The following is a 24,195-nucleotide window of genomic DNA, read 5'->3' as shown; positions in this document are numbered from 1 at the left end:
CAATTGATCAAGATCCCATTGCAATTCTAGATAACCTTCTTCACTGTCCACTATGCCACCAATCTTGGTGTCATCTGCAAACTTACTAACCATGCCTCCTAAACACTCATTCAAATCATTAATACAAATAACAGTGGACCCGGCAGCAATCCCTGAGGCACACCACTGGTCACAGACCTCCAGTTTGAAAAACAAACCCTCTACAACCACCCTCTCTGTCTTCTGTCACCATGTAAGAAGTTTAACAACACCAGGTTAAAGTCCAACAGGTTTGTTTGGTAGCAAAAGCCACACAAGCTTTCGAGGCTCTGAGCCCCTTCTTCAGGTGAGTGGGAATTCTGTTCACAAACAGAACTTATAAAGACACAGACTCAATTTACATGAATAATGGTTGGAATGCGAATACTTACAACTAATCCAGTCTTTAAGAAACAAAACAATGGGAGTGGAGAGAGCATCAAGACAGGCTAAAAAGATGTGTATTGTCTCCAGACAAGACAGCCAGTGAAACTCTGCAGGTCCACGCAACTGTGGGAGTTACAAATAGTGTGACATAAACCCAATATCCCGGTTGAGGCCGTCCTTGTGTGTGCAGAACTTGGCTATCAGTTTCTGCTCAGCGACTCTGCGCTGTCGTGTGTCGCGAAGGCAATTTATTAGTCACAAGTAAGGTTTACGTTAATATTGCAATGAAGTTACTGTGATATTCCCCTAGTCACCACATTCCGGCGCCTGTTCGGGTCACTGCACATAACCAGCACGTCGTTCAGACAATGGGAGGAAACCGGAGCACCCGGTGGAAACCCACACAAACACAGGGAGAATGTGCAAACTCCACACAGACAGTAATCCAAGTCAGGAATCAAACCCGGGTCCCTGGCGCTGTGAGGCAGCAGTGCGAACCACTGTGCTGCCCCATTTACACTCTTTCTCGTTTAATAATATCCTTTCTATAGGGTGATCCTATAATAGGGTGATCAGAACTGTACACAGTATTCCAAGTGTGGCCTTACCAATGTCTTGTATAATTTCAACAAGACGTCCCAACTCCTGTGTTCACTGTTCTAACCAATGAAACCAAGCATGCCCTATGTTGCCTTCACCACCCTCTCCACCTGTGGCTCCACTTTCAAGAAGCTATGAACCTGTATCCCAAGATCTCTTTGTTCTACAACTCTCCCTAACGCCTTATCACCAAGCCAATTTTGTGTTCATTTTGCTACCTCACCCTAGCCAATGAGATTTAACCTCATGCAACAACCTACCATGCGGTACCTTGTCAAAGACCTTGCTAAAGTCCATGTCGACAACGTTGACTGCACTGACCTCATCTACCTTCTTGGTTACCACTTTAAAAACTCAATCAAATTTGTGAGACATGATTTTCCACTCACAAAGTCATGCTGACTGTCCCTAATCAGTCCTTGCGTCTCTAAATGCCTGTAGATCCTGTCTCTCAAAATACCTTCCAACAATTTACCCACCGCAGGTGTGAGGCTCACTGGCCTGTAGTTCCCAGGCTTTTCCCTGCAGCCCTTTTCAAACAAAGGCTCAACATTTGCCACTCTCCAATCTTCAGGCACCTCACCCGCAACAATCGATCATTCAAATATCTCGGCTAGGGGACCCGCAATTTCCTCCCTAGCCTTCCACAATGTCCTGGGATACACTTCTTCAGGTCCCGGGGATTTACCTACCTTGATGCGCTTTAAGACTCCCAGCACCACCTTCTCTGTAATATGTGCACTCCTCAAGATATCACTATTTATTTCCCCAGGTTCCCTAACATCCATGCCTTTCTCAACAGTAAATACTGATGAGAAATATTCATTTAGGATCTCACCCATCTCTTGTGGATCTGCACATAGATGACCTTGTTGATCCTTAAGAGGCCCTACTCTCTCCCTTATTACTCTTTTGCCCTTTATGTATTTGTAGAAGCTCTTTGGATTCTCCTTTGCCTTATCTGCCAAAGCATTCTCCTGTCCCCTTTTTGCTCTCCTGATTTCTCTCTCAACTGTACTCCCACAACCTCTATCCTCTTGAAGGGATCCATTTGATCCCAGCTGTGTATTCATGTCATATGCCTAATTCTTCTTCTTGACCAGGGCCTCAATATCCCGCGTCATCTAGGGTTCCCTACTTCTACCAGCCTTGCCCTTCACTCTAAAAGGAATGTGCCTACCCTGAACTCTGGTTAACATACTTTTGAAAGCCTCCCACTTACTGACCAGACATCTCTTTGCCTGCCAACAGACTCCCCCAATCAACTTTTGAAAATTCCTGTCTGTAACCATCTGCCCCCGCAGCACCATTTAGAATTTTAACTTTTGGGCCAGAACTATCATTCTCCATAGCTATCCTAAAATTAATGGAATTATGGTCACTGGTCCTAAAGTGATCCCTCACTAACACTTCTGCCACCTGCCCTTTTTTATTTCCCAAGGGGGACTATTTTACTCCCGCCCTCTATTTAATGCCTATATGCACTTTCTCAACTTCCCCTGTGAAATAACTCCTCAAAAGCCAGTGTCCCTTCACCAGATTCCCTTTATTTACAAACTTATCTCCACTGCTAAATGTGCTTCAAGTACAAAGTCATAATCTAGAGTGCCCTGACACTCCTCATTATTCACAGAAATGAGACTTCCTGATTGGGCAAGCAATCGTTACCTAAATCAGGGAGCTCATACTCCAAGAAGCCAGCCTCATGGTCTTGTTGAGGTCATCACAGCCCTCCCCCCTTAGAACAAAAGAACAAAGAACAAAGAACAATACAGCACAGGAACAGGCCCTTCGGCCCCCCAAGCCCGCGCCGCTCCCCGGTCCAGGATTGAATCCTGAATCCAGGATCCCCGCCCAATTTTCCAGCCTATCTACATACCAATATCCTATCCACCGAGCTGTCCCTCACAGCTACGATGCTTTGTTCATTACAACCTATTAACTTACCCCCACCCCCCCATTCCAGACCATGTGATCTCCAGGGAGAGGCGAAAACCCAGAGTGAAAAACCCCAGGGCCAATATGGGGAAAAAAATCTGGGAAATTCCTCTCCGACCCCCTGAGGCGATCGAAACGAGTCCAGGAGATCACAATGGCCCCGATCGGAAAATGCTTCCCAACCCTAGTCATTTCCACTTCCACGAACACCATATGAATTCCCTGCCCCCGAGACAGGTTCCCAACTATCCGCAGTCTCACTCTGTACTGGCACCAGCAAGATGATCATAGAATGAAGCCTTGAAATGAGAAACCAGGAACAATTAGCCCGCGCCGCTCCCTGGTCCAAACTAGACCACTCTTTTGTATCCCTCCATTCCCACTCCGTTCATATAGCTGTCTAGATAAGTCTTAAACGTTCCCAGTGTGTCCGCCTCCACCACCTTGCCCTGCAACACATTCCAGGCCCCCACGACCCTCTGTGTGAAATATGTCCTTCTGATATCTGTGTTAAACCTCCCCCCCTTCACCTTGAACCTATGACCCCTCGTGAACGTCACCACCGACCCGGGGAAAAGCTTCCCACCGTTCACCCTATCTATGCCTTTCATAATTTTATACACCTCTATTAAGTCTCCCCTCATCCTCCGTCTTTCCAAGGAGAACAACCCCAGTTTCCCCAATCTCTCCTCATAACCAAGCCCCTCCATACCAGGCAACATCCTGGTAAACCTCCTCTGTACTCTCTCCAAAGCCTCCACGTCCTTCTGGTAGTGTGGTGACCAGAACTGGACGCAGTATTCCAAATGCGGCCGAACCAACGTTCTATACATCTGCAACATCAGACCCCAACTTTTATACTCTATGCCCCGTCCTATAAAGGCAAGCATGCCATATGCCTTCTTCACCACCTTGTGGGGGTAGGGCCTGGGTGGGATTGTGGTCGGTGCAGACTCGATGGGCCGAATGGCCTCCTTCTGCACTGTAGGGTTTCTATGATTTCTATGATTTCTATGATTTCTCCACCTGTGACGTCACCTTCAAAGATCTGTGGACTTGCACACCCAGGTCCCTCTGCGTCTCTACACCCTTTATGGTTCTTCCATTTATCGTGTAGCTCCTCCCTACATTATTCCCACCAAAATGCATCACTTCGCATTTATCAGGATTGAACTCCATCTGCCATTTCCTTGCCCAAATTTCCAGCCTATCTATATCCTTCTGTAGCCTCTGACAATGTTCCTCACTATCTGCAAGTCCTGCCAGTTTTGTGTCGTCCGCAAACTTACTGATCACCCCAGTTACTCCTTCTTCCAGATCATTTATATAAATCACAAACAGCAGAGGTCCCAATACAGAGCCTTGCGGTACACCACTAGTCACAGGCCTCCAGCCGGAAAAAGACCCTTCCACTACCACCCTCTGTCTTCTATGACCAAGCCAGTTCTCCACCCATCTAGCCACCTCCCCCTTTATCCCATGGGATCCAACCTTTTTCACTAGCCTACCATGAGGGACTTTGTCAAACGCTTTACTAAAGTCCATATAGACAACATCCACGGCCCTTCCTTCGTCAACCATTTTGGTCACTTCTTCAAAAAACACCACCAGGTTCGTGAGGCATGACCTCCCTCTCACAAAACCATGTTGACTATCGTTAATGAGTTTATTCCTTTCTAAATGTGCATACATCCTATCTTTAAGAATCTTCTCCAACAACTTCCCCACCACGGACGTCAAGCTCACCGACCTATAATTACCCGGGTTATCCTTCCTACCCTTCTTAAATAACGGGACCACATTGGCTGTCCTCCAATCCTCTGGGACCTCACCTGTGTCCAGTGACGAGACAAAGATTTGCGTCAGAGGCCCAACGATTTCACCTCTCGTTTCCCTGAGCAGCCTTGGATAGATTCCATCAGGCCCTGGGGATTTGTCAGTCTTTATATTCTCTAACAAACCTAACACTTCCTCCTTTGTAATGGAGATTTTCTCCAACGGTTCAACACTCCCCTCTGAGACACTCCCAGTCAACACATCCCTCTCCTTAGTGAATACCGACGCAAAGTATTCATTTAGGATCTCCCCTACCTCTTTGGGCTCCAAGCATAAGTCCCCACTTTTGTCCCTGAGAGGTCCGATTTTTTCCCTAACAACCCTTTTGTTCCTAACGTATGAATAAAATGCCTTGGGATTCTCCTTAATCCTGTCTGCCAAGAACATTTCGTGACCCCTTTTTGCTCTTCTAATTCCCCGTTTGAGTATTTTCCTACTTTCATTATACTCCTCCAGAGCTCCCTCCGTTTTTAGCTGCTTGGACCTAACATACGCCTCTCTTTTCCTTTTGACCAGTCCCTCAATTTCCCTGGTTATCCACGGTTCTCTAATCCTACCCTTCCTATCCTTCTTTTTTACAGGCACATGCTTGTCCTGTAGCCCTAACAACCGTTCCTTAAAAGACTGCCACATACCAGATGTGGATTTACCCTCAAACAGCCTCTCCCAATCAAGAGCTGCCAATTTCTGCCTGATCCCAATAAAGTTAGCCTTCCCCCAATCCAACACCTTACCCTTGGGACACCACTCATCCTTTTCCATCACTATCCTAAAGCTAACAGAATTGTGGTCACTATTTGCCACATGTTCCCCAACCGAAACTTTGAAGACCTGACCGGGCTCATTCCCCAGCACCAGGTCCAGTATAGCCCCCTCTCTAGTTGGGCTGTCCACATATTGTTCCAACGAACCCTCCTGTACACATTTTACAAATGCCTCACCATCCAGAGTCCCTGCCCTCAGCGATTTCCAGTCTATACCAGGGAAATTGAAGTCTCCCACTACAACAACCCTATATTTCCTGCACCTATCCAGTATCTCCTGACATATCCATTCTTCCACTTCCCTTGGGCTGTTGGGGGGCCTGTAGTACACCCCCAACATAGTGACTGCGCCTTTCCTGTTTCTAAGCTCTTAGGTCCAAGGAACCTCAGCAGTTCACGCCCCTCAGGGGTTTCTTGCAGCATATTAGCGCCGAATCCAATTCCTTCAACTCGGTGTCTGATTTGTACGGGATGTATCAAACAGGTGCTCATCTCTTATGACATGAGCGCTGGAGTTCCAGTTCACTCCATTCCTCGGGAAGCAAAGGAGTAACCTTGGCTTCGTCCAGTGTCCATTTTGAACTCTGAAGTCCTAACTATGAACAAACAAACAAAGAACAGTACAGCACAGGAAACAGGCCCTTTGGCCCTCCAAGCCTGTGCCGCTCCTTGGTCCAACTAGACCAATCGTTTGTATCCCTCCATTCCCAGGCTGCTCATGTGACTATCCAGGTAAGAACGACGGAGAGCCTGGGTAGGTCAGCCCTGAAGATGCTCCATAGATCTCGGCCCACTGGGCATAGATGGTTCTTAAATGAATTGTGATTTCAGGGCCCACACCTGGCCCAGATGTTTTTTCTAGATGGCCTCACATATGCATCTTTTGTTGGATACCGACCCCATCCTAGAGTCAACTGTTCCTGGTAGCCATGAGGGACCCTTGGCATCATGATTTACCATTACTTCACTGGCCTTCCGTTGTCTTATTCCAGAAGTATATCAGCAGGAAGGATAACCAGGGCTCTTTAAGGACCAAGGGGGAATATCTGTGGGTGGAGGCAGAGGACATTGGTATGATATTAAACGAATATTTAACATCTGACTTCACCCATGAGAATGAGGAGGTAGTTATGGAACTCGGAGAGAGACACTGAGGCTCTAGAGAAATTCATAGGAATTAACAAGGTATTGGCAGGCTTAAGTGTGGACAAATCTTCAGGTCTGGATGAATTGTGTCCGAGGCAGTTGGGGGAGGCAAGGGAGGAAATTGCAGGGGCTCTGACCCAAATTTTTAATTCCTCCCTGGCTACCGGGAACATGCCAGAAGACTGGAGAACAGCTGATGTGGTCCCACTATTTAAGAAAGATTGTAGAGACAAGCCAGGGAACTACAGACCAATGAGTCTCATGTCTGTGGTTGGGAAATTACTGGGGAAGATTCTGAAGTAGAGAATCTACCTCCATTTGGAGAGGCAAGTTTGATTAGGGATAGTCAGCATGGTTTTGTCAGAGAGAGGTCATGCCTAACAAATTTGATTGAGCATATAACCTAGTGTGTGGATGAAGGTAGTGCAGTTGATGTAGTTTACACGGATTTCAGCAAAGCCTTTGACAAAGTCCCACATGGGAGAGTTATTAAGAAGGCAAATGCACATGGGATACAGGGTGATCTGATAAGGTTGATTATTGGCTTAGCGGTAGGAGACAGAGGGTGATGACAGACAGCTGCTTTAGTGACTGGAGGCCAGTGACCAGTGGCGTACCATAGGGATCCGTGCTGGCCCCCCATTGTTCGTCAATTATATAAATTATATAAATGACTATGTAGGAGGTAGGATCAGTAAATTTGCTGATGACACAAAGATTGGCCGAGTGGTTAACAGTGAGGTTGAGTGTCTTGGGTTACAGGAAGATATAGATGAGATGGTCAAATGGGTGTGTAACCCCCTGTTGACCACTATATGGGGCTACTATTTAAATATTCAATCAACAGGATCCCGAATTCCTAGCGGTTGATGTTGATTTGGCTAATTCCCTGTTTACCCATAAATGTCAGTACTGTAATCGGAATATCAAAAATAAATTTAATAACACATATCATTAACAGACATAAAACAGTGAGCTCTGATCTATAACCGTTGGGGGCCCTCCGTTGGTGCACATATGGGGAAACTCATCCTCAGTAACACATTTGTAGATACTGTTCCAGTTGGACTGTATAGTCCCCACCAGTTACTCACGACACCCACACACACTCCAGGAGAGACAGACGTGTGGAAGATGATGCCGCAGGAGGTAGAGGTGCCGCGAGCTATCTGTGCAGCAACGTAGGTCGAGTGCACTGAAGGCTGTCCTCCTCGTCGGTAATGAAAAGAACAGGCAGGGGAACGCCTGGCTGCCTCTCCCTCCAAACCGAATTCTCACTGCCTGGAAAAAGCTCTCTCTCTGCAGCTGCTTCACTTCCTGGCGCCTTTTTTTCCTCCCGCCCCCAGAGCAATCCCATTGGCCCAGCCCACATCACTCAACCAACAGCATCCTGTTCACAGCACCCGTCCGGCAAACAGGACACTGAAACCCACCAGGGACAAAGAACACTGGTAACTGTCTTCCCCACAAATTTTCCTCAGTCCCTTACAGGTGGATAAGTAGCAGATGGAATTTAACCTTGAAAAGTGTGAGTTGATGCACTTTGGAAGGAGTAATTTGACAAGGAAGTATAGTCTGACACTGGGAAGTTCCAAAGTGCAAAGGGACCTTGGTATGTTTGTCCATAGATCTCTGAAGGGGGAAAGGCAGGTTAATAGGGTGGTGAAAGAGGCAAATGGCACACTCACCTTTATAAATGGGAGTATAGATTACAAAAGCAGAGAGGTCATGATGGGGTTGTATAGAAATTTTGTGAGGTTCTGGTCACCACATTAGAGGAAGGATGTGAACACACTGGAAGGGGTGCAGAGGAGATTCACCAGGATGTTGCCTGGGATGGAATATCTAAGTTATAAAGAGAGGTTGGATAGGCTTGGGTTGTCTTCTGTGGAGCAGAGAAGACTGAGGGGTGACCTGATTGAGGTGTTCAAGATTATGAGGGGCATGGACAGAGTAGATAGGGAGCAGCTGTTCCCCTTAGTTGAAGGGTCAGTTATGAGGAGACACAAGTAAAAGTGAGGGGTGGGAGGTTTAGGGGGGATTTGAGGAAAAACGTTTTTACCCAGTGGGTGGTGACAACCTGGAATGCGCTGCCTGGGAGGATGGTGGAGGCAGAATGCCTCACATCCTTTAAAAAGTACCTGGATGAGTACTTGGCACGCTATAACATTCAAGATATGGGCCAAGTGCAATTAGGTGGGCAGGTCAGGGCCTTTCATGTGTCAGTGCAGACTCGATGGGCCAAAGGGCCTCTTCTGCACTGTACTATTCTGCAATTCTGTCTCTCCTGGCTGCTGTTGCCGTGGCCTCGGCATTGGACTTCTGGATACCCTTTGCCTTTCCGCTTTTTCCCCCAGGTTCGAGATGATTAAACTCAATCTAGTGAGGGGTCATCTGCCCATGAGCAGTTCTGTGGCCACTATTCCTGTAGTGACATGGGAGGTTGTCCTATAATCAAATAGCCAATGGGAGAACTTGGTGTCCATTGAGGCTGCCAGTTGTTTTTTTAACCCAGGTTTTAAAGTCTTAACTCTCCTCGAGGCAGTTCGATGATGGATGGTATGATGCTGTCCTGATATGTTGAATCACATTCACCTTCATGGACTTTGTGCACTCCTGACTGGCAAAAGATGGCCCATTGTCAGAGACTAGCGCTATTGAAAAGGAGGTGCAAAGTTTCTCTACTGTTATTGTTGTGGTCTTCGAATGCAGCATATGGATGTCCATTCACTTGGAGTATGCGTCCACTATGACTAGAAGCATTGAGCCCAAGAATGGGCCTGCATAATCCATATGCTGCTGAGTCTATGACCTACCCAACCATTCCCATGGTTGTCGGGGAACTGCTGGTGGCAACTTTTGTCTTTGATGGCATTGCTGGCACCGATCCACAAGTGCTGCTATGTCTGCGTCCATTCCGGGCCACCAAACAAAGCTTCTTGCCAACACTTTCATTTTGGATACTCCAGGGTGTCCATCATGCCCCCCCATGCCAGTATGCCATCTTCTGCAGTGAGCTGATCTCATCTATTCCAATATGGGTGGAATTGGGGCAGTACTAGTCTTTCCATTTCTCCCGTCAGCACTAATTGTTTAACTTTTGCGAGGACAAGGTCCTTTTGCATCCAAAGACATATTATGTGCGACTGCTGGAAGGGTATCCAGAAAATTCATAGTCTTTACCATCTCTTCTACTTGTGGTACCCATTGATGGGGCATCTGCTAAAGACAGTCTACTCGAGCATCCATGTTTGCCACGTGGCCTCTCGGCCAGTGTTCCAACTGATATTTGTAGGCGTCCAATGATAGCACCCACTGCTGGATACAGGCCAATGCTATCGGTGGCACCACTTTGTCCATAAGACCATAAGACATAGGAGCGGAAGTAAGGCCATTCGGCCCATCGAGTCCACTCCACCATTCAATCATGGTTGATTTCAACTCCATTTACCCGCTCTCTCCCCATAGCCCTTAATTCCTCGAGAAATCAAGAATTTATCAATTTCTGTCTTGAAGACGCTTAACGTCTCGGCCTCCACAGCCCTCTGTGGCAATGAATTCCACAGACGTACCACTCTCTGGCTGAAGAAATTTCTCCTCATCTCTGTTCTAAAGTGACTCCCTTTTATTCTAAGGCTGTGCCCCCGCGTCCTAGTCTTCCCTGCTAATGGAAACAACTTCCCTACGTCCATCCTATCTAAGCCGTTCATTATCTTGTAAGTTTCTATTAGATCTCCCCTCAACCTCCTAAACTCCAATGAATACAATCCCACGATCCTCAGACGTTCATCGTATGTCAGGCCTACCATTCCCGGGATCATCCGTGTGAATCTCCGCTGGACCCGCTCCAGTGCCAGTATGTCCTTCCTGAGGTGTGGGGCCCAAAATTGCTCACAGTACTCCAAATGGGGCCTAACCAGTGCTTTATAAAGCCTCAGAAGTACATCCCTGCTTTTGTATTCCAAGCCTCTTGAGATAAATGACAACATTACATTTGCTTTCTTAATTACGGACTCAACCTGCAAGTTTACCTTTAGAGAATCCTGGACTAGGACTCCCAAGTCCCTTTGCACTTTAGCATTATGAATTTTGTCACCGTTTAGAAAATAGTCCATGCCTCTATTCTTTTTTCCAAAGTGCAAGACCTCGCACTTGCCCACGTTGAATTTCATCAGCCACTTCTTGGACCACTCTCCTAAACTGTCTAAATCTTTCTGCAGCCTCCCCACCTCCTCAATACTACCTGCGCCTCCACCTATCTTTGTATAATCGGCAAACTTGGCCAGAATGCCCCCAGTCCCGTCATCTAGATCGTTAATATATAAAGAGAACAGCTGTGGCCCCAACACTGAACCCTGCGGGACACCACTTGTCACCGGTTGCCATTCTGAGAAAGAACCTTTTATCCCAACTCTCTGCCTTCTGTCTGACAGCCAATCGTCAATCCATGTTAGTACCTTGCCTCGAATACCATGGGCCCTTATTTTACTCAGCAGTCTCCCGTGAGGCACCTTGTCAAAGGCCTTTTGGAAGTCAAAGGTGTATAAGACTTGTCCTCTCTTAGTAGCCCCTGTAGTGGCTCGTGATCAACTAAGAACTTCCTCCAGGTTCTGCAGGTGTCCTGCCTTTGTTTTACCTGCGATGAGAACATCATCCAGATAAATGGTCACTTGGGGTAAACCTTGTGTTATAAAGCAGAGATTGATCCTCCCTCTGAAAACTAACACCGATACACTCGCCCTTATTTGTAAAAAGCATGTGTGAAGTGGTGTGACCCGTTCTTCAGCAACTTCTAGTGGTTAAAGACAGAATAAATCCCTGACACTCAGTCAAAAATCAACACATAACAATTTATTTATCTAATAGTGAACAAATTAACTGAACTATTAACAAACTGAATAAATCCCTTCTAACTATTCCCGAATAAAACAAGATTCTAATATAAGGCATTGGTGAGGCCGAATTTGGAGTATTGTGTACAGTTTTGGTCACCTAGTTACAGGAAGGATGTAAATAAGATTGAAAGAGTGCAGAGAAAGTTCACAAGGATGTTGCCGGGACTTGAGAAGCTGAGTTACAGAGAGAGATTGAATAGGTTGGGACTTTATTCCCTGGAGCGTAGAAGATTGAGGGGAGATTTGATAGAGGTGTATAAGATTTTGATGGGTATAGATAGAGTGAATGCAAGCAGGCTTTTTCCGCTGAGGCTAGGGGAGAAAAAAACCAGAGGGCATGGGTTAAGGGTGAAAGGAGAAAAGTTTAAAGGGAATATTAGCGGGGGCTTCTTCATGCAGAGAGTGGTGGGAGTGTGAAATGAGCTGCCGGGTAAAGTGGTAAATGCGTTTTAGCATTTAAGAAAAACTTGGACGGGTTCATGGATGAGAGGGGTGTGGAGGGATAGGGTCCAAGTGCAGGTCAGTGGGACTAGGCATAAAATGGTTCGGCACCGACAAGAAGGGCCAAAAGGCCTGTTTCTGAGCTGTAATTTTCTATGGTTCTATGGTTCTAATGGTATCCTGTTCCAATAAATACAATTCCCACTCGATAACAAAAATAGAATTTAGTCACTCTCTAAATTACAGCCTGGTTTTGTGTCTTCTGGAATATTCTCTGTTGATTCTTCTGTCTGGAATTTCCTTTTTCTTTGGTACCTTTGCTACCTAGATGGTGCTTTCTCTAAGACATAGATGAAGTTATGAAAGCCAGTGATTCTCTCTTGAGAGTTGAGAGCTGAGAGATGTTAGCTCTGGCAGGTGGCAGTAGAGCACTGCCCCCTTCTTTTATACCGTGATGACATATCAATATTTCCCACAGTAGGATTGTCAAAACCATCAGATTTAAATTTAATAGGTTTTTGGTATCTAAGTGCCTGATTCAAATTGATTGGCTAAATTCAAAAAATTCAAAAACCTGTTGTTTTGGTAAAACTGCTGCGTGGCCTTTTGATACAAATGTTTCAGTTTGGGCTCTCTATGTACTCACATTTTTAAATCTCTAAGCACAGAAAAAGCACCATCTTTTAACTGGACCATGCAATGCTTTCCCCCTCTAGCATTTCACAATTTTACAAACACCAAATTCTAATTTCCTACCTCTCAATCTACAATTATTCCACCCAACTTCACATTAATTGTTCTCTGGTAGTTCGAGCAGGCCAACGATACCCCAAAAAGTAACCTTGTGTATTGATAGAGGTCCTTTAGAGTATTGATCGTGGAGTATTTCTGCGAATCCTCATCCAGCTGCAACTGCAATAAGCATGACTCATATCTCGTTTCGAGAGTACGAGTCCCCCTGACAATTTTGCATATAAATCCTCCACCCGGGGAATCAGATATTTGTTCGGCTGTGAATAATAATTTATTGTTTGTTTGGCGTCCCCGCAAAGGTGGACTGAACCATCTGACTTCAAAATAGGCATGACTGGTGCTGCCCATTCCGCAAAATGGACAGGTTTTATGACACCTTCCTGTTCTAGTCTAATTTGTTTCCACTTTTTCCCTTAAAGCAAAAGATACCGGGCGGGACTCGCAAAATCGCGGGACTGCTTCCTGGTCGACATATACGGTCATAATGGAATACTGCGTCCAGTTCTGGAATTGGCAGAAGGACGTGGAGGCTTTGGAGAGAGTACAGAGAAGGTTTACCAGGATGTTGCCTGATATGGAGGGTCTTAGCTATGAAGAGAGATTGAGTAAACTGGGGTTGTTCTCCCTGGAAAGACGGAGGATGAGGGGCGACCTAATAGAGGTGTATAAAATTATGAAGGGCATAGATAGGGTGAACAGTGGGAAGCTTTTTCCCAGGTCGGAGGTGACGAACACAAGGGGTCACGGGTTCAAGGTGAAGGGGGCAAAGTTCAATACAGATGTCAGGGGGATGTATTTTACACAGAGGGTGGTGGGGGCCTGGAATGCACTGCCAAGCAAGGTGATTGAGGCGGACACGCTGGGATCGTTTAAGACTTATCTAGATAGCCACATGAACAGACTGGGAATAGAGGGATACAAAAGAATGGTCTAGTGGGCACATGAGCTGCGCAGGCTTGGCGGGCCGAAGGGCCTGTTCCTGTGCTGTATTGTTCTTTGTCACCTTGGTTCCTTTTATAGTTCCTAGACCTTCTCGAGAAACTTCTGGGTGTTTGAGCAGGACTTAATTTAAGCGATCATTTTCTAACAGGATGATGTTTACCCAATCCAAGTGAATACCTCTCAACGGGTTTTGCTCCATTAGGCTCGGGCCCGAGCCTTCCACTACCATTAATGGTAACGAAACTAGTTGCCTTTCGTAAGAGACAGGAAGAAAGATTGTACCCACAATGCTCAGAGGTTCCCCTGTATAAGTTCTCAGTCTTGCCGAAATCTTGATTAAAGTTAAGGGTTGGAATCCAGTGTGAATTTTACTGAACACTGATTCTCCAACCACTGATACGGCCACACCTGTGTTGACTCCATTAATACTGGATGTCCATTTAATCTTACCGTTATCTTAGTTGAGTCTGATCTGGACACTGCTAGCAGTTTAATTGTTCCACATCGGATGTAGGTAGACCTTCATGGATTTGTACTCTCCTGGGCATCGGCCTATGTGTAGTTTTCCTAAATCTAGATTTTGAAGGCTTGTTTTGCTTTTCCGACTCTCCATACCGGCAACAATGCCTTGCCGGGCAGGACTCTGAAGGGACTGTCTGGTCAAAGCTTGGCTTTGTTTTGGGGCTGTACTGCGGCCAGACCTGGGTTTACTTGTATCCAGATACTTCCCGAGGGAGGCTATGTAATTGCTTGCACTCAAGTGGCGGTCCCGGAACTCAGTTGAACTGGCATGGGTGTCCACTTTTATCAGGATACCTTGCAACTGATGTGCTCCACTTGCAGCATTTTCCAATGATAAGGCCAGCTGTAGCACCTGTTTGAAGTCCAGTTGGGCTTCAGCCAACAAGCATTTTTGGAAAGATGCGTTATTTATCCCACATGCCAGATGGTCTGTAAGCATCTCATTAAGCATCAACTTGAATTTGCATGTTTCCACCAGTCATCTCAACCTTGTTAAGAAACCTGTAACAAATTTCCCCCATCTCCCAGAATGCTAAGTAAAATCGGTATCTTCTCAGGATCAGAGGTGGCTTAGGGTCATAATATTCCCTCACTAGGTCTGCCAATTCCTGGAAGGTTTTGGTATCTGGTGCCTCTAGGTAAGTTAAGCTGCGAATAATGACAAATGCCAATGGTCCACAAGCGGCCAGAAGAATGACCCATTGCTTTTCATTTGCCACAATGTTGTTAGCCCTAAAAAAAAAACATGTGCTACATATTGGGCCCAGTCCTCCACAGCAGGATCAAAAGATTCCAGTTTCCCAAACAGGCATGATGCCTGAAAATGGCTTACCCACAAGCAAAGCCAGCTGTTAGCGAGCAGATTCCTTAGGGTTGTTCTTTTTCCTCATCACCACTGAAATAACTCCTCAGAGGCCAGTGTCCTTTCACCAGATTCCCTTTATTTACAAATTTATCTCCACTCCTAAGAGTTCATCAAATACAAAGTCAGAATCAAGAGTGTCAGTAGATCTGACACTTCTCATTATATAGAGAGGTGAGACTCCCTGATTGGGCAGGCAATCATTACCTCAATCAGGGAGTTCATACTCCATGAGTCATGGGCCTCGCTGACGTCATTAACTGTCAAAGTATGCTTGCCACCTCTTGAGTCATAAGGAGGGAAGGCCAGGAAATCCTGCAGTTTTATGTATTCATGAAATCACCATCGAAATAGAGCGAGAGAGACCAACTCAGAATTCCAGACGGGAGCATTACCGGAGAAAGTTGATACTTCCAGAAGATGTCTGGTTGTATAATAGTTGAGAGTGGCTGAATTCTGTAATGATTTATCTCATTATTTCTGAAGGAGTCTTGTAATATTTGAACAGTATTCTATTGGGATGTTATTCGGTTTGTTAATTATTTTAATAAGCTTAAAAATAAAGACCTGTTAAATGTTTATGATAGAGAGTGTCAGATCCTGCTATAATTTACCAAAACCAGTAACTTCCTACTACCTCACACACACTCATACAAGATTACGAGGCGAGGTATATCCCTTTGGGTGGTTCCAAAATCAAGCAGAGGGAAAAAACCACCTCCGCGTCGTAACACAGTTGACAAGCATGCGAGTTTCAAAAGACATTTACTACTTCAGGGAATTATACATGAATCATAGAATTGTTACAGTGCATAAGAAGGCCATTTGGCCATCTGTGCACCGGCTCGCCAAATGAGCATTATGACTTAGTCGTATTCTGCTTTTTCCCTGCGACCCTACAATTATTTTATTCAAGTAACCATCTAATTGTTCTTGAATGCCTTGACTGAACCTGCCTCCACCACACTTCCAGAGTGCATTCCAGATTTGAACCACATGCTAGTTTTTTTCTCACATCACATATGCTTCTACTGCAAACCATTTTAAACCTGACTCCTCTTGTTCTCAATCCTTCTATGAGTGGGAACAGTTTCTCCCCATCTACTCTGTCCAGGCCCCTCATGATTTTGAATACCTCTATCAGATCTCCTCTTAGCCTTCTACTTTCCAAGGAGAACAGTCCAAACTATCTTCATAACTGAAGTTTCTCATCCCATCCCTGGAATCATTCTTGTAACTTCTTCTGCATTCTAGAAACATAGATTCTCTCCAATGTGTTTACACCTTTCCTAAAGTATGGCACCTATAACAGTACACAACACTCCAGCTGAGGTCAGCATGGTGGCACAGTGGTTAACACTGCTGCTTCACAGTGCCAGAGACCCGGGTTTGATTCTCTGCTTGGTTCACTGCACATTCTCCCCATGTCTGTGTGCGTTTCCTCCGGGTGCTCTGGTTTCCTCCCACAGTCCGAACAATGTGCTCGTTAGATGCATTGGCCATGCTAAATTCTCCCTCAGTGTACCCAAACAGACGCCGGAGTGTGGCGACTAGGGATTTTCACAGTAACTTCATTGCAGTGTTAATGTAAGCCTACTTGTGACACTAATAAATAATCTTCATTTGTGTCTTATAAAAACTCAGCATAACCTCCTTGTTTTTGTACTCTCTGCTCCTATTAATAAATCCCAGGATACTATATGCTTTATTAACTGCTCTCTCCACCTGTCCTACCATTCACACCCAGGTCCGCCTGGTCCGATACACCCTTTTGAATTGTGCCCTTTATTTCATATTGTCTTTGCATGTTCTTCCAACCAAAATGCATCACCTCATACTTCTCTTCATTGAACTTCATCTACCATCTAATTGCTTATTCTCTTAGATTATTATTCTTAGATTATGCCCTCTGGTTCTGGACTCTCTCACAAGGCAAAATAATCTCTCGGCATCTATCCTGTCAAGGCCCTTGAGAATCCTATATGTCTCGATAAGATCGCCTCTCATTCTTTTAAACTCCAATGATGTAAGCCCAACCTACTCAACCTCTCCTCATTCCTCCATGTCTAGGATCAACCTAGTGAACTTCCTCTGGACTGCCAACCCTTGGAGAATTCCACTATAAACCTTTTTTCAACCAGAAAGATAACTATTAACCATTACTCGCTGTTTCCTATTACCTAGTCAATTCTGTGTCCATGTTCCTACTGTCCCTTTTATTCCATCCATGAGCTATAACTATTCTCATATGTCTGGTGTCTGGCACTGTAAGAAGTGTTTTTTGGAAGTCCATGTACCCATATCAACACCATTACCTTCATTAACCCTCTCTGTTGTCTCTTTAAAGAACATCAGCAAGTTAGTTAAACACAATTTCCCCTTCAGAAATTTGTCCTGGCTCTTCCTAATCAACCCACATTAATTCTAACCCGAATAATTGTTTCTAGAAGTTTCCCCACTACTGACTAGTCTGTAAATTCTGGGCTCATCTTTACAACCTTTTTTGAACAAGAGCATAATTTTTGAAATTCTCCAGTTCTCTGGCACCTCCCCTGAATGATTATGACCTGCGCCCCTGCAATTTCCACTCATACTTCCTTCAATACCCTTGGATGCATCTTATTCAGTCCCTGTGCCTTGTCAACTTTCAGTACCAACCTTTTATCCAATATCTCCTCCTTATCAATTTTGAAGCCTTCTAGTGACAACCATTTTCTCCTCTATCACCATGACCTATCACCATCAGCTTCCTTGGATTACAGGGAGGTATGCTTTACTGATACAACCTAGGAAGTGTTGGATATAGGCATTGAGCTGCCAGATGAAATTTATCAGTTATATTTGGCTTTGTTATATAGAAAGTTTATTTCTGTCATACAAGTATGATGTTTATTAATTAATTTGATTATTTAAGTAATCAGTGCTTGTATCTTTGTTTAGCCTCCCATTCCAGACCCAAATAATATGCGGGATTTTGTCAGTTACCCGACAGCAGGAAACGAAAGACTGCATTGCACTATGAAACGTACAGAAGATGATCCAGAGGTTGGGGGACCATGCTACACCCTGTACCTGGAATACTTGGGTGGACTAGTGCCAATTTTAAAAGGAAGGCGAATAAGCAAGCTTCGACCAGAATTTGTCATAATGGACCCCAAAACTGATGGTAAAACAGGTATGAATAGATTTTACATTAGAATTGAATTAGAATTTTACATTAAAATTAGAATTGAATAATTTTATCTGCAATAGGCTTCATATGCAAAGATGTTGGGATCTTGGACTTCATAAATAGAGGTATTAAACCTGAATAATTGTTTCTAGAAGTTACCCCACCACTGAAGTCATTGCTGGGCTTATTTTTACAACCATTTTTGAACAAGTGCATAATTTTTGCAATTCTCCAGTTCTCTGGCACCTTGGAATAGAATCCAGGGAAGACTGAAAGATTATGACCAGTGTCCCTGCAGTTTCTACTTTCAAAAGCATGTACATTATTCTGAACCTTTGTAAAACTCTGGTTAGACCACAAAAAGAGCATTACGTCCAGTTTTGGTCACTACAGGAAGGATATGAGTACTTTTACTTTTTAGACTTAATTTAGACTTTTAGACTTAACAGTTAATTTAGACTTTTAGACTTATCAGTTAATTTAGACTTTTAGACTTAATTTTCCACTTTTTAAAACTGAAAACATTTCTAAAATTATTTTAGGAGAAATATTGATCAGTGGATAAGAAATCGGATAATTTCAAATTGCAAAGTGGAGACCGAAAAGGACTGAGCTTGTATGTATTGGCATTGATAAATTTCAACAACGTTTGTTTAAAATAGCATTTAAATATCTTCCATTAATTGGATATCGAATTGAAAATTTATTTGTGTGCTAGGATTTTTACCTTTTTAGTCCTAAGCTAAAATTAATGACTTGCCCAATCAACAATGAATAATAAATATTTGTATTTTTCTAATTGCTTAGAGCACAAAGGGGTGTTCAGCAAATAATACTCCTTATTGGATCAGTAACTTGGAAGATTGTAAAATGGGAGGGATAGGTTAGAGCGAAGTACAGCAGCCATTGGGATACAACATATCTTTCCAAACTTCTTGCTGTTACAAGAACATTTGCACAGTTTGATTTGAAACCTTCTTAGGCATTATGCTGGAGTAGAACTTGAACTATGTACAGAGTCAGAAAGCAGGCAGTATCTTCTGCCTAAAGCTCATTAATTAGATCTGAAGAAACCTTGAAAGGCTACAGAGGAGATTTACAGGACTGGTTCCAGGCATGAAGGACTTTAGGCAATGTTAGATTGGAGAATCTGGAATTGTTCTCCTTGGAGCAAAGAAGGTTCAAGGAAGATTTGCTGAAAGATTATGATGTTAATTCCATGAGAAAAAAGAACAAAGAAGAGTGCAGCACAGGAACAGACCCTTCAGCCCTCCAAGTCCATCTGATCATGATGTCCTAACTAAACTTAAAAAAACCTTCTGCCCTTACTTGGTCTATATCCCTCTATTCCCCCCTATTCATGTACCCATCCAGGTACCTCTTAAATGTTGCTAATGTGCCTGCTTCCACCATCTCCTCTGGCAGCGCGTTCCAGGCACCCACCACTCTCTGCGTGAAAAACGTCCCCTGCACATCTCCCTTAAACTTTCCTCCTCTCATCTTGAACCTGTGCCCCCTTGTAATTGATACTTCCACCCTAGGAAAAAGCCTCTAACTACCCACCCTGTCTATGTCTCTCATAATTTTGTAGACCACTATCAGGCCTCCCCTCAACCTCCGTCTTTCCTGTGAAAATAATCCTAGTTTATTCAACCTTCTCTCATAGCCAACGCCCAAGAGTCCAGGCAACATCCTGGTGAACCTTCTTTGCACTCTTTCCAAAACTTTTATGTCCTTCTGGTAGTGTGATGACCAAAACTGCACGTAGTACTCCAAATCTGGCCTAACCAAGATTTTATAAAGCTGCAACATGATTTCCCAATTCTTGTACTTAATGACCTAGCTGATGAAGGCAAGCATGCCATATGCTTTGTTAATCAGATTGGCCACCTGTGTTGGGTGTAAAAGGCTCTACACTTTAGCTGTATAAGGCTCTGGTCAGACATCATTTGGAGTATTGTGAGCAATTTTGGGCCTTGTATCTAAGGAAGGATGTGCTGGCCTTGGAAAGGGTCCAGAGAAGGTTTACAAGAATGATCTCTGGAATGAAGAGCTTGTCGTATGAGGAACAGTTGAGGACTTTGGGTCTGTACTCATTGGAGTTTAGAAAGATGAGGGGGGATCTTATTGAAACTTACGGGATACTGTGAGGCCTCGTTAAAGTGGATGTGGCGAGGATGTTTCCAATGGTAGGAAAAACTAGAACCAGAGGACACAACCTCAGGCTAAAGGGCGATCCTCTAAAACAGAGATGAGGAGGAATTTCTTCATCCAGAGAGTGGTGAATCTGTGGAACTCTTTGCCACAGAAGGCTGTTGAGGCCAGGTCAATGAGTGTCTTTAAGACAGAGATAAATAAGTTCTTGATTAATAAGGGGATCAGGGGTTATGGGGAAAAGGCAGGAGAATGTGGATGAGAAAAGTATCAGCCATGATTGAATGGCGGAGCAGACCCGATGGGCCGAGTGGCTTCATTCTGCTCCTATGTCTTATGTGTTGCCACTTTTAGGGAACTGTGGACTTGCACGCCCAGATCCCTCTGTATGTTAATATTCCTAAGGGTTCTGCCATTCACAGTATAATTCACACCTAAATTTGATCCTCCAAAATGCATCACCTCACATTGTCCGGATTAAACTCCATCTGCCAGTTCTTTGCCCAAGTCCCAATCTATCTATATCCTGTTGTATCATCTGACAATCCCTGGCACTATCAGCAACTCCACTAATCTTCATGTCATCCACAAACTTACCAATCAGACCACCCACATTTTCCTCCAGATCATTTATATGCACTACAAACAACAGAGTTCCCAGCACTGATCCTTGCGGAACACCACTAGCTGCAGATCTCCATTCTGAAAAACACCTTTCCACTGCTGCTCTCTATCTTCTATGACTAAGCCATATAGCTAACCCACTGCGAATCCCATGTGATTTACATTTTTGTACCATCTGCTATGTGGGGCCTTGTCAAATGTCTTATTAAAGTCCATATAAACTACATCTACAGCCCTTCACTCATCAATTAACTTTGATACCTCTTCAAAAAACTCAGTCAAGTTAGTGAGACACGTCTTTCCCCGCACACAACCACGCTGCCTGTCACTAACTAGTCATCATAGAAATCATAGAAACCCTACAGCACAGAAAGAGGCCATTCGGCCCATCGAGTCTGCACCGACCAGAAATGTGCACCGACCGTCAATTTGTTTCCAGATATGCATACACTCTGTCCCTCAGTATCTTCTCCAAAAGCTTCCCACCACAGATGTCAGGCTCACCAGCATATAATTTCCTGGATTATATCTGTTCCTTTCTTAAACATTGACTATTTTCCAGTTCTCTGGAACCTCGCCTGTGGTCAAAGAGGATGTGAAGATATCTGTTAAGGCCCCAGCTGTTTCTTCCCTTGCCTCCCTCAGTAATCTGGGATAGATCCCATCCGACCCTGGGGACTTGTCTACTCTAATGCAATTCAAGATATCTAGCACTTCCTCCTTCAATATATTGACATTCTCTCAAGCGTTCACACACCCATCCCTGACCTTAACATCCGTCATGTCCTTCTCCTTGGTGGATACTGATACAAAGTACTCATAGAGTCATAGAGGTTTACAGCATGGAAACAGGCCCTTCGGCCCAACTTGTTCATGCCGCCCAGGTTTTACCATTAAGCTAGTCCGAATTGCCCACGTTTGGCCTACATCCCACTATACCCATCCTACCTATGTAACTGTCTAAATGCTTTTTAAAAGACAAAATTGTACCCACCTCTACTACTACCCCTGGCAGCATGTTCCAGACACTCACCACCCTCTGTGTGAAAAAATTGCCCCTCTGGACCCTTTTGTATCTCTCCCCTCTCACCTTAAACCTTCGCCCTCTAGTTTTAGACTCCGCTACTTTTGGGAAAGGATGTTAACTATCCACCTTATCTATGCCCCTCATTATTTTATAGACTTCTGTAAGATCACCCTCTATAAGACTAACCCTATGCAACAACCTACCATGTGGTACCTTGTCAAAGGCCTTGCTAAAGTCTATGTGGACAACATCGACTGCCCTCATCTACCATCTTGGTTACCCCTTCAAAAAACTCAAATTTGTGAGACATGATTTTCCACTCAATGCCATGCTGACTGTCCCTAATCAATCCTTGCCTCTCTAAATGCCTGTAGATAGTCATTAAGGATCTCACCCACTTCCTGTAGCTCCGTACATAACTTCCCTCCATTGTCCTTGAGTGGCCTAAAAAGCCTTGATCCTGTTTGCTTAAGACATTTCATGGTCCTTTTTAGTCCTCCTAATTCCGTGTTTAAGTTCCTTCCTACGTTATACTCCTCGGCCATCGTCAGTTTTTAGTTGCCTAGACCTATTATATGTTTCCTTTTGACAAAGGTTACAATTTTCCTTGTCATGCATGGTTCCCGAATCCTGCTATTTCTATCCTTCATTTTTGTGGGGACATGCCTATCCTGCACTTCAATCAACTGGCCTTTAAAAAGTCTCTCACATGCCAGACATAGATTTGCCCTCAAATAACCGTTCCCAATCCACATTCCCCAGTTCCTGTCCAATTTGGATGTACTTGGCCCTGGCCCAATCAAGTACCCTCACTCTAAGGCCACTCTTGTCCTTATCCACGTCTACCCGAAATCTTATGGAATTAAGGGTGAATTATGGCTAAAAGGGGGCATGAGGTAGCTTTGGCTGAGAGCATTAAGGTGAATCCAAAGGGATTCTTTAAGTATATTAAAGGAAAAAGAATAACTAGAGAGAGAGTACGTTATGAAGCGGAGGTGGATCCCCTCTGAGAACTAACACCTAACCATTCAAAGAGGAGCACCTCACTTCATAATCTGTAAAAGTGAGTGTGAAGTAGCACTATCTGCACTTCACAACTTTTAGTGGTCAAATCAAAACAACTACCTGACACACTCTCTAAAGTCAACAACTAACAATTTATTTATCAAACTAACAGTGAACAAGTTAACTAAACTATTAACAAAACAAATAAAACACGATTCTAATGGAATGCTGTTCAGATAAATACAATTCCCACTCATTAACAAAAAAAAAAAATAGAATTCCAGTCACTGTCTAAATTACAACCAGGTTTTGTGTCTTACATAGAACATTACAGCACAGAACAGGCCCTTCGGCCCACGATGTTGTGCCGACCTTCATCTGAAACCAAGATCAAGCTATCCCACTCCCTACCATCCTGGTGTGCTCCATGTGCCTATCCAATAACCGCTTAAATGTTCCTAAAGTGTCTGACTCCACCATCACTGCAGGCAGTCCATTCCACACCCCAACCACTCTCTGCGTGAAGAACCTACCTCTGATATCCTTCCTATATCTCCCACCATGAACCCTATAGTTATGCCCCCTTGTAATAGCTCCATCCACCCGAGGAAATAGTCTTTGAACGTTCACTCGATCTATCCCCTTCATCATTTTATAAACCTCTATTAAGTCTCCCCTCAATCTCCTCCGCTCCAGAGAGAACAGCCCCAGCTCCCTCAACCTTTCCTCATAAGACCGACACTCCAAACCAGGCAGCATCCTGGTAAATCTCCTCTGCACTCTTTCCAGCGCTTCCACATCCTTCTTATAGTGAGGTGACCAGAACTGCACGCAATATTCCAAATGCGGTCTCACCAAGGTCCTGTACAGTTGCAGCATAACCCCACGGCTCTTAAACTCCAACCCCCTGTTAATAAACGCTAACACACTATAGGCCTTCTTCACGGCTCTATCCACTTGAGTGGCAACCTTCAGAGATCTGTGGATATGAACCCCATGATCTCTCTGTTCCTCCACATTCCTCAGAACACTGCCGTTGACCCTGTAATCTGCATTCAAATTTGTCCTCCCAAAATGAATCACCTCGCACTTATCAGTGTTAAACTTCC

At 44.4% G+C, this 24,195-nt stretch overlaps 1 protein-coding gene across 3 annotated transcripts in view; it reads left to right on the top strand.

The window, feature by feature from the left end:
- tulp4a (TUB like protein 4a) overlaps nt 1-24,195 on the top strand; it is a 469,011-nt gene that overhangs the window by 312,924 nt on the left and 131,892 nt on the right. For all 3 annotated transcript variants that reach the window (XR_013499659.1, XM_078229991.1, XM_078229993.1), the window contains exon 8: nt 18,045-18,279. Coding sequence is in view for 2 of the 3 variants with exons in the window: in XM_078229991.1 (XP_078086117.1) it covers nt 18,045-18,279 (235 nt within the window). In the remaining variant the exon portion in view is untranslated. The remainder of the gene's footprint in view (nt 1-18,044; nt 18,280-24,195) is intronic.

Source organism: Mustelus asterias, chromosome 15 (assembly GCF_964213995.1).
Source record: "Mustelus asterias chromosome 15, sMusAst1.hap1.1, whole genome shotgun sequence".
NCBI classification, from domain to species: Eukaryota; Metazoa; Chordata; class Chondrichthyes; order Carcharhiniformes; family Triakidae; genus Mustelus; species Mustelus asterias.
The sequence above is the reverse complement of the archived record's forward strand: the minus strand, read 5'-3'. Positions and strand labels throughout refer to the sequence as shown.